A 12,841-nucleotide genomic window follows, 5' to 3' on the forward strand; every position below is an offset into this window, starting at 1 on the left:
TATATTATTTTCTAAAAACTGGGTGAGAGAAATAAATGCTATTTTTTTTTAAAAAAAAAACTTTTTTAGAAAATAATATCCACCTAGAACAAGGAGAACACTATGAAAATATTAGGAGAACACATAACATTCCATTTTTTAAAAACCCAGTTAAGCATTTGGTAATATCGCAATTTGGCATTTAAAATAACAATTTAGCATTTAAAATTGCCATTAAACCTTTAAAATTGTTCATTTAAATAAATGATAGAGTTTTCCTCCAAACTGGGTTGAAGAAATTTCTTCTAACATATTCTATAAAAATGACATGGGTAACTTTTTATATGAGAAATACATCTTTTTTAAATAGCATGTAAGAAGCACATGCTTTTTGAATAAAATTATTTCAACTTTGTCCTTGTAATTAAAATAATAAAAAAAAGGACAAAGTTTTCCTTGAACATGTGAGATGCATATATTTTTTTAATAGTAAGGACAAAGTTGAAATAAATATTATTAAAAACTCATGTGCATCTCACACGTTATTAAAAATATGGACATATGTCATTTTTATATAATAGATTGAAGAAAATTATTCTAACCCAGTTTAATAGAAAACTTTGTCCAAAAAAACATGTGCTTCTCACATTTAGAGGATACATGTCATTCTTATAGAATAGGTTGGAGAAAATTCCTCTAACTCAATTTGGAGAAAAACTTTGTCCTTAAACAAAACACCTCATTACCTGGAATTTGAAACGCAGATTTTATGCATTTTCAAATTACAATTTCTTAAAAAAGCAATTCTAAACAGCCAATTTTATGCCACTTATTTTAAAATTACATTTTTTATTTATAAAATCACAACTAACCGCACCAAAATATTGTTTTAAACAAACGTTTCGTTGCTCACGTGCACATTACAAGCAATGAGTATTGAAATGCAGTTTATTTTATTATTTTTGATGTGATGCTATCATCCATGTTACCGTTTCCACTGCAGCATGGGCCATCTACTTGGGACTTGAGGAGGCTTTTCCATAGGCTGCAGGATCGATTTGAGTTTGTATAAAAAAAAAATAAAAATAAAAAGGGAAAAAAAAGTATTAATTGTCCAATCGATTCCTCATCTCGGAGACCGTCCATCCATTTTCTGTACAGGAATTCCGTACGAGAACCCTAGAGACAATCAGCTCAAGCTCCTCCCTCCAGTTCTGCCTCGGTTTTCTCAAAGGAAGATCTAGGGTTCCGACCCCTATAGCTCTCAATTGCTCTGAAATGGGAAGCAAGAGAGAAGAGGAGCGAAATGAGAAGATTATACGTGGTCTCATGAAGCTTCCGCCCAATCGGAGGTGCATCAACTGCAACAGTTTGGTAAATTTTCTCTCCCATTAACTTGTGATGGGTTTCTGTTTTTTTGGTCTTTCCTTAGGTGTATAAGCTGAGCTCAGAGTTTACAATTAAATGTTGCTTGATTCGTAAGAAAGTTCAGGAAAACAGAATTACTTCAGGGTTGGAAAATATTTGAATTATAGGAGATGAAGAAATTTAGCTTTTGCATTAGAATTTTCACCCCTGTGGTTGTTATCAATTCTCAGTGAATATGATCGTAGTTGTTTTGTGCAGGGTCCTCAGTATGTTTGTCCCAATTTTTGGACTTTCATCTGTACAACTTGCAGTGGGATACAGTGAGTATTTTCCCTTTTCTATATATATATATATATATATATATATATATATATATATATTGTTTTTTATTATTTCATCCTAGTGTTTAACATGCAGCCGTTGAAGATAAATTTATGTTATTTCTTTATTATTTTTTTCCAAACTTAATCCTGTTTAGATGGGAGGCATGCTTGGTTGTTTTAATAGACATCAAAATGGTCTTCAAGAGGTAGCTTAATAGGCTAGGACCACGCTTAATGAAGCGGAGGTTACTAGTTCGAATCCCCTTTTCCCCCCTTTTGTGCGAATATGTCAAAAAAAAAAAAAAAAAAAAAAAAAAAAAATAGACATCAAAATGTTTCCAAATAAATCCTTGGACTTAGAAGGATACTGGTTATTCATTTTCGTTTTTTTTTTTTTTTTAAGTAAAATATACACGTCCTCTATTTATTTAATTTTGATATATTGTTTTAATTTTTCCCTTGATGACCTGCTTTTCTCACATCTCAAATTGTTAGTAAATTGAAGACAATATCCTATTTTGTACCCTTTCATTCACAAACCAATGCCTTTTATGTAGTGAGTCCTTACATTTGTATCTAGTTAAATCATAAATTCTTGAGAATTCTTTTAAACAGAATAAGAAACCATTTAGGAGAAACTTTTTCTGTTTAAGTCTATGTTGGTAGAGGTTTATTCATATACGCATGATCAGGTTTGAGGAATATGGTTTCATAAACATAATACTTACTTTATCAAGTAAATATGCTAGTTTCCCCTTAGGTTAGGTGCAATTACAATTACAAGGACATTATTTGTGTTTTCTGAACTTAGTGTACCTCCCCTAGTCTCAACTATTTATTGGCAATTGATGAGATGGGCGTTAAATATGATAGTTTGACGGGCGGTTGGTGTTCCAAGGAGGTAGGGGAACCCTATGGGTTGGGAGTGTGGAAATGTATTAGGAGGGGGTGGGATGGTTTTGCGCATCATATACGTTATGAGGTAGGAGATGGCTCTAAAGTGTTGTTTTGGCATGATGTGTGGTGTGTAAAACTACCATTGAAGATCATTTTTCCACAATTGTTCACTATTGCCTATGGTAAGGATGTGTGGGTAGAGAAGAATATGCAATTTCAAATTGGTATCATTCATTGGAATGTTTTGTTTATTTGCCTTGTGTATGATTGGGAAGTGGATGTGACCTCGCGATTCTTTGAGTTGTATTCCCAAAAAGTTAGGTATGGAGGTGATGATACAATTTGCTGGGTTCCATCGAAAAGGAAGACATTTGTATTGAGGTCTTACTACCAGGTATTGTCTACTTTGGTACGGTCCACTTGTCCTTGGAAGAGTATTTGAAAAGTTAAGGCTCCCCCAAGAGTAGCTTTCTTTGTGTGGACGGCAGCTTTAGGAAAAATCTTAACCTTGGACAATTTTCGTAAGAGAAATATTATAGTGCTGGAGTGGTGCTGTATGTGTAAGCATTGTGGAGAGTCAATCGACCATTTATTTCCTGCATTGTGAGGTTGCAACAGAGATATAAAGTGCGTTTCTTCAGCCTTTTGGTGTTGATTGGGTTATGCCTCGCAAGGTGATTGAGTGTTTGGGAAGTTGGAGGGGGGACAATTGGGTAACCGTCTTGCATTGCACATATGGAGGATGGTTCCATTGTGTGCGATGTTGTGTCTTTGGCAAGAGCGGAAGACTCGAAGTTTTGATGACTGTGAGAATGGCTACTCGATTTGAAGAAGTTGGTGCTACAAACTCTGTATTCATGGAGAGTGGCGTGGCATACTTCGCTTGTTTCTACTTTTTTGTGAATTTCTAAATTTATGTTCTTTCTCTATGGATTATGGGTTCTCTTGTATACTTCCAGTGTACATGGGTTGCACCCCTCTGCGTGTTCTTTGAATATACATTATTTATCAAAAATGTCAAGATTGGATCTCTTCAAATTGTATTAAGTCATAAAACAATAAATGACTGTGGAGTTGCAGGTTTCTTCTCAAACACTTAGTAGTTGCTATACTTGGTATTTTGCCACTGGGTAAATTTGTTTCATCACTAGCTAGTCAAAGGCGGAGCCAAGCATTTTTTTTTTTTTAAAAAAAAATCTAAAGGGAACTAGATATGCAACTCTAAAATAAAATCTTAAAAAGTGTACTTTTAATAGTTTACTTATGATGTATTACTTATATAAAAAAAAAGGGATAGATGCAAAATTAGTCCCTGTGGTTAGCCTAATTTACAAATCACTCCATGTGGTTTAAAAAATAATTTATAGGTCCCTAGGGTATGCCAAAATAACATTCTACTTCTTGAGCTCATTTTTCGTTAAATGACTTAATGGAAACTATTACATTGCCACATCACACCCAATAAAAATAAGACACGTGTTATTTTTTTATTTATACTTTAAAAAATGACAAATAAGCTTTTACACGTTATTTTGAGGCTCCAACACACACTCCACGTCAAATTAAATAAACCTAATCCCTCTATATCCCCTGTGCCGCCGTTGTCTTCATCTTCCCCAACGATTCTTGCCGTTGTCTTTATCTGCGCCTGAGATTTGGGCATCTGCGTTTTTTGGCAATGCTTTCTATGGAAACAATCTCTCCCTCTCTCCCTCTCTGTGTTTCTGTTTTTTTTGTTTTTGTTTTTGTTCTATGGCAAGTGCTTTTTGGTTTGTGTTAAATAGATGTTGGAAGATGGTAGCTTTAAAAAGCAAATCGTAGGTTCATCTTTTAAAAAGTGATCTCTTTTTTGAGATATGCAATTGTTTTTTTCTTTTGCGGGGCTTGTTTTGTCCTTTAGTGTACATGTGTAAGATGGTGCTTGAGCTTGTAGGAATATTCATGTGTGGATGTAAGTCTTAACGGAAAACGTAGATGAAGACGACGGCAGGAATCGTTGGGGAAGATGAAGACGACGGCGACACAAGGGACATAGAGGGATTAGGTTTATTTAATTTGATGTGGAGTGTGTGTTGGAGCCTCAAAATGACGTGGAAAAGTTTAATTGTCATTTTTTAAAAGTATAAATAAAAAAGAACATGTGTCTTATTTTTATTGGGTGTGATGTGGCAATGTAACGGTTTCCGTTAAGTCATTTAATGAAAAATGAGCTTAGGGAGTAAAATATTATTTTGGCCTACCCTAGGGACCTATAAATTATTTTTTAAACCACATGAAGTGATTTGTAAATTAAGCCAACCACAGAGACCAATTTTGCGCCCCTCATGATTAAATCTTCAAGTTATTAGACAAAAACATACTTTTCTAGCACTGGAGGAGGATATCAAGTCTTCATTCTTCAAAACTTTGTATCTTTGGACTGTTTCTTATGTTTTTCTTTTGATGATTAGTTATAGTGATTTCCTTGTTCTTTTTTCTCCTTCTAGTTTGTAGCCTCCTCTTGTATGATTTCTATATACTTAGGTATGTCTTATGCTTCTAATAATGTCTCGATTAAAACGTAAGGCACTCCTAAGTATACAAGAAGTGTTCAAGAAAAAACACCTAGTTAGAAGAAGAAAAAAGAAAAGAAAATCATGAATACTTATGACTAAAGAAGATATATAAGCAGCTGTCCACAAATAAGGAGTGTTGAAGAAAAAAGACTTAGGCTTTTCCATTGTCCTCTTGCGTTCTTCAAAACTCCTATAATTTATTTTCCTCCAAATACACCATAAAAGACAAGAAGCTACCATTTTACTTATCAAAAAAAAAAGACAAGAAGCTACCATTTTTCACGAAGGAGCACTTCAAGTGTTACCAGTAGTCCACCAACATGCATACAAATCAAAAACTCGTCTAGGCATAACCTAAGAAAGCCCAAAGTGATTGAAGAAAGCATCCATAAGGCACACACCGCCTCACAATGGAGAAGAAGATCTACGGATTTTCCATTTCTTTTGTACATGCAACACCTATTGATTACTATGACGTGCCGCTTGATTATCCATGGTAAAGATCTTTTCTAGGGCCGCCAACCAAGAAAAAGAAGTCGTCCTTTTTTTATGAATAATAATAATATTATTGCAAGAAAAAGGCAAAGCCCTGGACACGAAAAATAACAAGAGAGCTGAATACCCTAAAGAATACTATAATCTGAAAAACAAATCAAATCTACCAGATTCTCTGAGTCAAAATTAAGAACATTTACAATAACCCAATCCAAAAGAGATCTTAGAAAGGACGATTTTTGAAAAAGTACATTGGACTCGCTATCCTCAAAGAGGAGCTGATTCCTTTCTCTCCAAATGCTTCACATTAGAAGAGCCGGAATAACTTTCCAGATTGTCTCTTTGGGGTGACCCCTCCCTTGAAGTAGCTATAGGATGTTACTAGGCATCACCCAAGAAGACCCGAATATGTTAAGAGTTAAGTGTTAGAGATCAGAAGTATACTCGCAGTGGATGAAAAGGTAATTAATAGTTTCATATATATAGAAAGTAACTACGATTTCTGTAATTTATCGTGGATCATGTATTTGAGTTTCTTACTGCCCTTCAATTAATGCATTTATTTCTTTCCCTGTTTGGTGAAATTTTCTATTGCTTTGCTGGTTTTGTTTGAGCATGGCCTGCCAACATCTGGTCCATTTAGATTTTCAATGTTTTATTTATTTATCCATTTTTTGTGTCATACAGTCGTGAATTTACTCATCGTGTGAAGTCCGTCTCCATGGCTAAGTTTACTTCACAAGAGGTTGAAGCACTTCAAAATGGTGGTAACCAGGTACAATGCTGAAAGTTGGGGGGGGGGGGGGGGTTGGTTTGCTTTTTCCTCTTGCTGATGAGACTTTCACTCCTTTCAGCGTGCAAGGGACACATATCTGAAGGATTGGGACCTTCAAAGGCAGCGATTGCCTGACAGCAGGTGCATGATGTGGGATTTATTAATAAGGTTATAGAACATGGAAAATATAAACTTTGTTTTTAAATTATGTTTTCTTTTTGCAGCAAAGTTGATAAAATACGGGAGTTTATAAAGAATGTGTATGTGGAGAGAAGATATGTTGGAGGAAAGACCTCTGACAAGCCTCCAAGAGATGTGCAGGCAATATGTCCTTGAACCAAATTTTACATTGATTATATGTTAAAAGAACTTTTTAGTGTCTTTTGTTTCTGTTTCTGAAACTTTTTTTCCTTTCTGGAAACATAGAATGAAATGGGAGTTGTAACTCATTTGGAAGTTTCTTTTTGAAAAGTATTTCCTGAAACAACTAGTTTTCAGATTTTCAAAATAGATATTTTCCTTGGTCTTCCCCCCCACCCCAAGTTGTGGCCTGGCTTTCTCTTTTCGCTGTTTCTGTTGAAGATAAATGAAACAGCAGAGAAAACATGATCTTGTATTTTTTTTTACTCATTTCTAGAGCTTTTTGGTAGTTTTGGAAATAGATTACCAGAAACAGAATCAAGCAGGTCCTAATCATATATACCTTTGTCCTTATCTTTTATCATAAATTATCTCACTTCAGAGTATACAATCTTAGCATATGGTATTTGTTATTGAATTTCACAGAACCTTAGCATCTCTGAAGTCGAGGCGAGACGTGCCAGTTCGTATCATTCTTATTCTCAGAGTCCACCTTATGATTATCAATATGAAGACCGACGGTATGGAAAACAAGCTGCTGCCCTGTCCAGGAAGCCTGGTTCAGATCGAGGTCGCTATGAGGGGAAGATGTCTAGTTTAGTCTACAGTCCTGGTCGCTTAAGTGAAAAAATGTATGAGGACAGGTTTGCAAATGAAGGCTCCATTTCCAGAGTTTCGGACTACTCTGTGTCTAGTGCAGGTGATCCATTCAGATCTAATGCTGGGTCTCCTAATTTTCATAAGGATGTTGGATTTAGCAGCCCCCCTATTCAGCCTTCGAGGGGTAGTTTAAGTGAAGACTCTTGGTTTCAAGCAATAAATGCATCTTCTGAGGCACATGCCAAGAGAGATGGAGATGGAATTCCACGTCCGCAGGTTATGTTTCTTGTATACTTGCTTTTGTGGTTGACAAAAGAAAAAATGTGGCTTTTTTGAGTGATTTATTTAACAGTGGAAGTGGGTATCTCTTTTGAAAGAAGCATCAAATATTAGTGGAGCCTTGTCTTAGGGGTGCAAAATGTTTTTGGTGTGTCTTTGATACCTGTTCAGCGTAGAATGGCTGTCTGCCGCATAATATATTGACTTCTATATCTTATCCTGCATAATAGAGCATCAAAGCTAATAACATCATGAAGCATTCCAATTAGAGTTACGAAAGATGCATATATGCGTGCATGTGTGCAGGTATATATGTACTTAATGCTCATACATATCTATGTACATTGTGCATATGCTACCTTCCTTTGCTGTGCATACATACATGGATACATTGCCTACCTAACTGCTGTGTGCTCTACTGTTATGCTCTTTATCAAAAAAATTTCTGTTTATTTCATCTCCTTTTACAAACTTTATGTTCTTGTGTCTATGATGTCATGTGGCTGTTTTTAGGTTTGCTAGGGTATAGTCAAAGTAAACCTCAACGAACCTTCTAATGAATGGGTGAAAGATTTGGTTTATCACTTGCGCGAAAGTGCTATGGGCATCACCAACTATTCATACAACCCGTCATGAGTCTTAAACGCCGTTTTTCACTCATCACCAGGATGGATACGGATTTGATGATACCCACTCCTCAAATCCAACTTTATAAACATAGTAGCACCACACAAATGATCCAACAAGTCATCCAGTCGAGGAATAGGAAATATGTATCTGGCTCTAATCTTGTTAGAAGAGTTTGTTAGGGTTAAAAGAATATGTTGGTGAAATGGATTTGTTACAGGGGTATTTTGGTCATTGTATTGATGTTCTGGGAATCTTGTGCATATCTTTGCCTATCTAGACAGAAGCGATGATGTTCCTCCTGAATTCATTAGATAGATCAAACATGGCAAATATTTTATGTATCTTGGGTTAGATGGGAAAAGTCTGCTCCTGTCTATGATTGGGAATATTTGTGAAGTTTCTCTGCATGTAGTTTGAGCAAGGTAAAGTTTGAATTTTTGGAAAATCTAAAAGATAATCTTCTTGCTTTTTTAATGATTGAATTCTTGTGGTGAATTGTTTAGTTTAGTTATGGTGTCAGTAACATGGTGGGTACATTGTTATTATTGCTTGAGGACTATGTTGGTGTGCGTGTTAATTCTTTGGTTTTGTGTGTCTACATAACCATTCCTTTGTGCCTTTGGTCTTGTTTCTATCATAAGTGGAGCCTTTTCAATCACCTTACTTTAATTTGTTCCTTTGTTTAGAGAACTGCATCTTTGGGTAGCTTTGGATCCATGGACAGCAATTCCCTGTCTTACAAGTCATATAACGCTGGTGGTTTAACAGATGTTGTCTCAGAAACATTAAAGGATAAAGCATCTCCAATTACGCGATCATCTGTTTCTGAAAGTTCTGGTAATTTGGATCTTTTCGCACCACCCATTTCAGAACCAGAGTCTTCTGCAGTTTCATCCTTCGATTTATTTAGAATACCGGCAGCATCATCAGCTCCATCTCTGGATTTGTTTCAACCATCTGTTATATCTCCGGCTTCATCTGTGAATCTATATCAACCACCACAAACTTCCACATCGTCATCCTTGGACTTCTTTGCTCTGCAGCAGCCAGCGACAACCTTGGATAAAGAACCAGCTCACTTATCTGTCCCTGAAAATGAAGGATGGGCGACATTTGATACACCTCAGGCCACTCCTGCATCTATTCCACATGCTGAAAATCCTACCCCTGAAAGAGTACCTAGTAGTGATGTAGGTTCATTGGAAAAGTTGGACTTGTTTTCATCCTTAAATACAAACATGCATTGGCCCTCATTTCAATCTGATAGTTTTCTTGGGTCTTCTTCAACAATGTCTAATCCATGGCATGATGTGCACAATGTTCAACCTTGCACTACAGCAACAAGTGCTCAGGTAAGCTTTCTAATGATCTATAATATTCCCTCTAAAGTGTTTTTCTAGTGTGTGAAGGATAATGATCAGAAATGCTTGGTGTATGTTTGGTTTTAGAAAATTATGGTGCTAGTCTCCATTGGGATTGTAAGCTGGATGTTTTTCTAATTTCAAGATGGCATGCAGTAAATTGAAGGGATTTGGTCAGGTTGTATCTTTTGTCTCTGAACAGGCATGGAATGCATTTGAAGATCCCACGGGGAACCTTCCTTTGGAAGGAAATAAGCAAGGTAGTGAACTACAGCTAGAAACTCACAATCCTTCATCAACTGCTGATCAGTACTTGGGCTTAAGAGATTTAGAGGTTTGTACATTTACCTCAAATATCTTTCTAAGTGTTTATTTTCTTCTATTCAGTCTCAAACATTTTGATTTGCAGAACTCCATTAAAGAGGGGATTCAAAGAGCTGCCTCTGATGACGGGTCCCTGGCTCCAAGCTTGCCATCACATGGTGGCATGGGGCCATCATATACTCCAATGCTTCCTCTGATGGTTTGTACTCTTCAGTTGCTTTAGCTTTTTGTATATGATCTTAAGCTGGTGGAAGTAATTTTGTACATCACCTGTAGTAATTTATGGCTTTTCACAGGGAGAGACGAAATCACATGCAATGGACCATAAATCTACAAACCCATTTGATCTCCTGAATGATTCTGATTTTGAACAGAGCAATATGGTATGCTATAATATTCATTTCGTTGGTAAAATGTTTATACTGAATTTCATTAGAAGTATGAGTGCGCCCTGTTCCTCTCCCATGTGCTTGTTTGACCATTTCAAGGTCAAAGGTGCTAGGGCTGGTGGAGAGCTCTTTCAGGGGAAGGACATTGCGGGCACGCACAGGGGCAGGGGTGTTTGTTCATCATTGTCTCTTTTTCAACTTGCCTACTTGAATTGGCTTTTTTACGCTCTCTCTCTAGAATGTCTCTCTCTCTCTCTCTAGACTCGGATGAATTTCAAAATTTGAATTTTTGAAAGTTTTTTCTGCGATCGGTGGCGCGGCTGGTGCTGCGCGTTAGGGTTCGGCGTATGGAACGCAGTTTCTCTTTTGAAGCCAAAACCGTCTGCCTTTCGGCAAAGGTTGGGTGTCCTAACCTTCGTCTGGAGGAGAGGAGAAAAGGTTTCGTGGGGTATATTTACGCGAGCATTCGGTGTTCGTCGTGGTTGGTGGAAACGGTGGAAGCGGCGATTCAGGTTCAGGTGAAGGAAGAAATTGCCAAATCTTACCGTGAGGGTGATAAGGCCACGATGGTCCACGGGGGAGGTAATAAGGCCGGAAGGTTCTTGGAGGTATCGGTGTTGGCTGAGGGTGGTCGTAAGGGAGTCATTTGGCTTCCGGAGGGACGTTTTGGGAGGGGTTGGCGGCGTTTCGCGGGAGAGCTTCGGCAACTGATGGCGGCACAGATCAAGTCGGATGGTACGGCGGAGTCGGGGGTTCCATCTTCGGCGGGGTTTCTAATGGATGGTCCTTCTTTGGGGGTCGATTCCGGGAGGTCTTTCGTGGATGTCCTTCGATCTTCTCCGGGCGTCGAGGCGAGAGCAGTTGAGTATTCGAGGTCTCTCGATTTGCTTCCGGGGTCGTCTTGGTGGGATTCGGAGTATGACGGTTTGGGGTTGCGGTCTGCCGTGGATTGCTCTGCGTTGGAGAGCTTGTCTTCTCCTCTGGCGGAGGCGGCTGGTTCAGTGAGTTTGAGGAAGAAGAAGAAGGGCAAGATCGGTATTAGTGGATTGATGAGGCTTCTAGGGCAAATCCAACGTAAGTTGGACTGGGTCTGTGCAGGGGTTGTCTCGAAGCCCAATCGCAGGAGTAAAAGGGCTCGTTTTTTGGGCCTATCAACTTCTGCTTTGGGTTGTGATTCCGGGTCGGTCTTTGAAGTGGGTTTGGGTCAAAATTTGGATCCGGTTCAGCACTTGGATCCGGATTTCTCAGATCCAGTCCATAACTCTTTCTCATTACCTTTGGAGTCTGTATCGGCTGGGATTCCTCTAGCCTCTGAAGAGTGTTTGGAGCCGTTTGCTAGGTCTTCTTTGAGTTTGCAGGTTACCGGTTTGGATTCCGGCGATGGGTCTTCCCCGGCAGTGTTCTCTCTCTCTCCGGTGCGAGTTTTGGGCGAGATTGTTGGGTCTGCCGGTGACGGGTCCTCTCAGGGGGCTACTTTTTCCCCTTCTGCGGAGGCTGTACCGGCGAGCACGTTGCGCAGGGACTGGGAGGGCTCTCTTTCTTCGATGCCTGAAATCTGCCGGGGTGCGTCTGTGTCTTCGGAGATTTCTGATTCGGCTCGTCTTTCTATTCTCAAGGAGGCCTTCGCTGTTCCTTGGGAGGTGGACTCTCCGGCGAGCTCTTGCAGGGATAGGGAGGTTCCTTTTTCGGGGGAGGAGGAGCTGGTTGTTCATCCTTCTTCTCCGGAGAAAGGTTTGTTTCGTCGTGGGTTCTTGAGTCCGAGAGCTGTCTCTCCCGCTCCGGTGGTGTTGAAGGATTCTTTGTCTTCTAAGGGAAAGGACCCTGTTCTGGTTCCCTCTGCGCCGGTGGAGGTTCAAGCTGGCTGTTTTCTTTCCCCTGCTACTACCTCATTGTTCTCGTCGCAGGGATGCACTTCACTCTCGACTACTTCCCTTCTCGATGGGGCGGCTGAGATGGGGAGGAGTCTTAGCCGTCCTTTTCCTCGCATGACAGAGAATGGTACTCCCATTTACTCCTCTAAATCCTCGTCCCAACTGTTTTATACCCGGAGGGTGAAGGAAAAAGTCGCAAAGCAGCTGCATAAGAACAAGGATCTGCTTGCTGAGGTTGAAGTTTCTGCCCCTAAGGTTGAAGTTTCTGCTTCTAAGGTTAAGGGGTTGAGGGAGCACAATAATCTGGATTGCTCCATCTCTCCGGTAAAGGGCCGGCGTCGGCGGGGTTTTTTGGGATCGAAAAATGCTTTTTCTTTTCCCCCTGAGGTGCACTAGGGTTCCACCTGAGATGCACTAGGGCTTTTCTTGGGGTTTGGTTGGGTCTCTTGTATTCCCCTTTGGATGGGTGTTTGGTTTGATTGGGTTTTTCTGGGTTTTTGATTGGTTTGTTTGGGTTTTTTCTGGGTTTTTCTGGGTGTTTTGATTGGGTTCCTTTGTATACTTTATTGTGTACTTAGAGGCGCTTTGCGCTTTTTTTGATATATACTACATTACTTATCAAAAAAAAAAAAAAT

The 12,841-nt window shown here is 39.0% G+C and overlaps 1 protein-coding gene across 1 annotated transcript in view; it reads left to right on the forward strand.

Annotated features, from left to right (window-relative positions):
- Positions 1-965: 965 nt before the first annotated feature.
- Positions 966-12,841, forward strand: part of LOC132192323 (probable ADP-ribosylation factor GTPase-activating protein AGD14) — a gene marked incomplete in the record, with an annotated part of 20,180 nt that continues 8,304 nt past the window's right edge. The window contains 10 exon segments of the mRNA XM_059607621.1: positions 966-1,353; positions 1,606-1,667; positions 6,305-6,392; positions 6,472-6,533; positions 6,617-6,713; positions 7,179-7,628; positions 8,948-9,613; positions 9,768-9,956; positions 10,032-10,145; positions 10,243-10,329. Of these exon segments, the coding sequence (XP_059463604.1) occupies positions 1,258-1,353; positions 1,606-1,667; positions 6,305-6,392; positions 6,472-6,533; positions 6,617-6,713; positions 7,179-7,628; positions 8,948-9,613; positions 9,768-9,956; positions 10,032-10,145; positions 10,243-10,329 (1,911 nt within the window).

The sequence above is a fragment of the Corylus avellana genome, chromosome ca9 (genome assembly GCF_901000735.1).
Source record: "Corylus avellana chromosome ca9, CavTom2PMs-1.0".
NCBI classification, from domain to species: domain Eukaryota; kingdom Viridiplantae; phylum Streptophyta; class Magnoliopsida; order Fagales; family Betulaceae; genus Corylus; species Corylus avellana.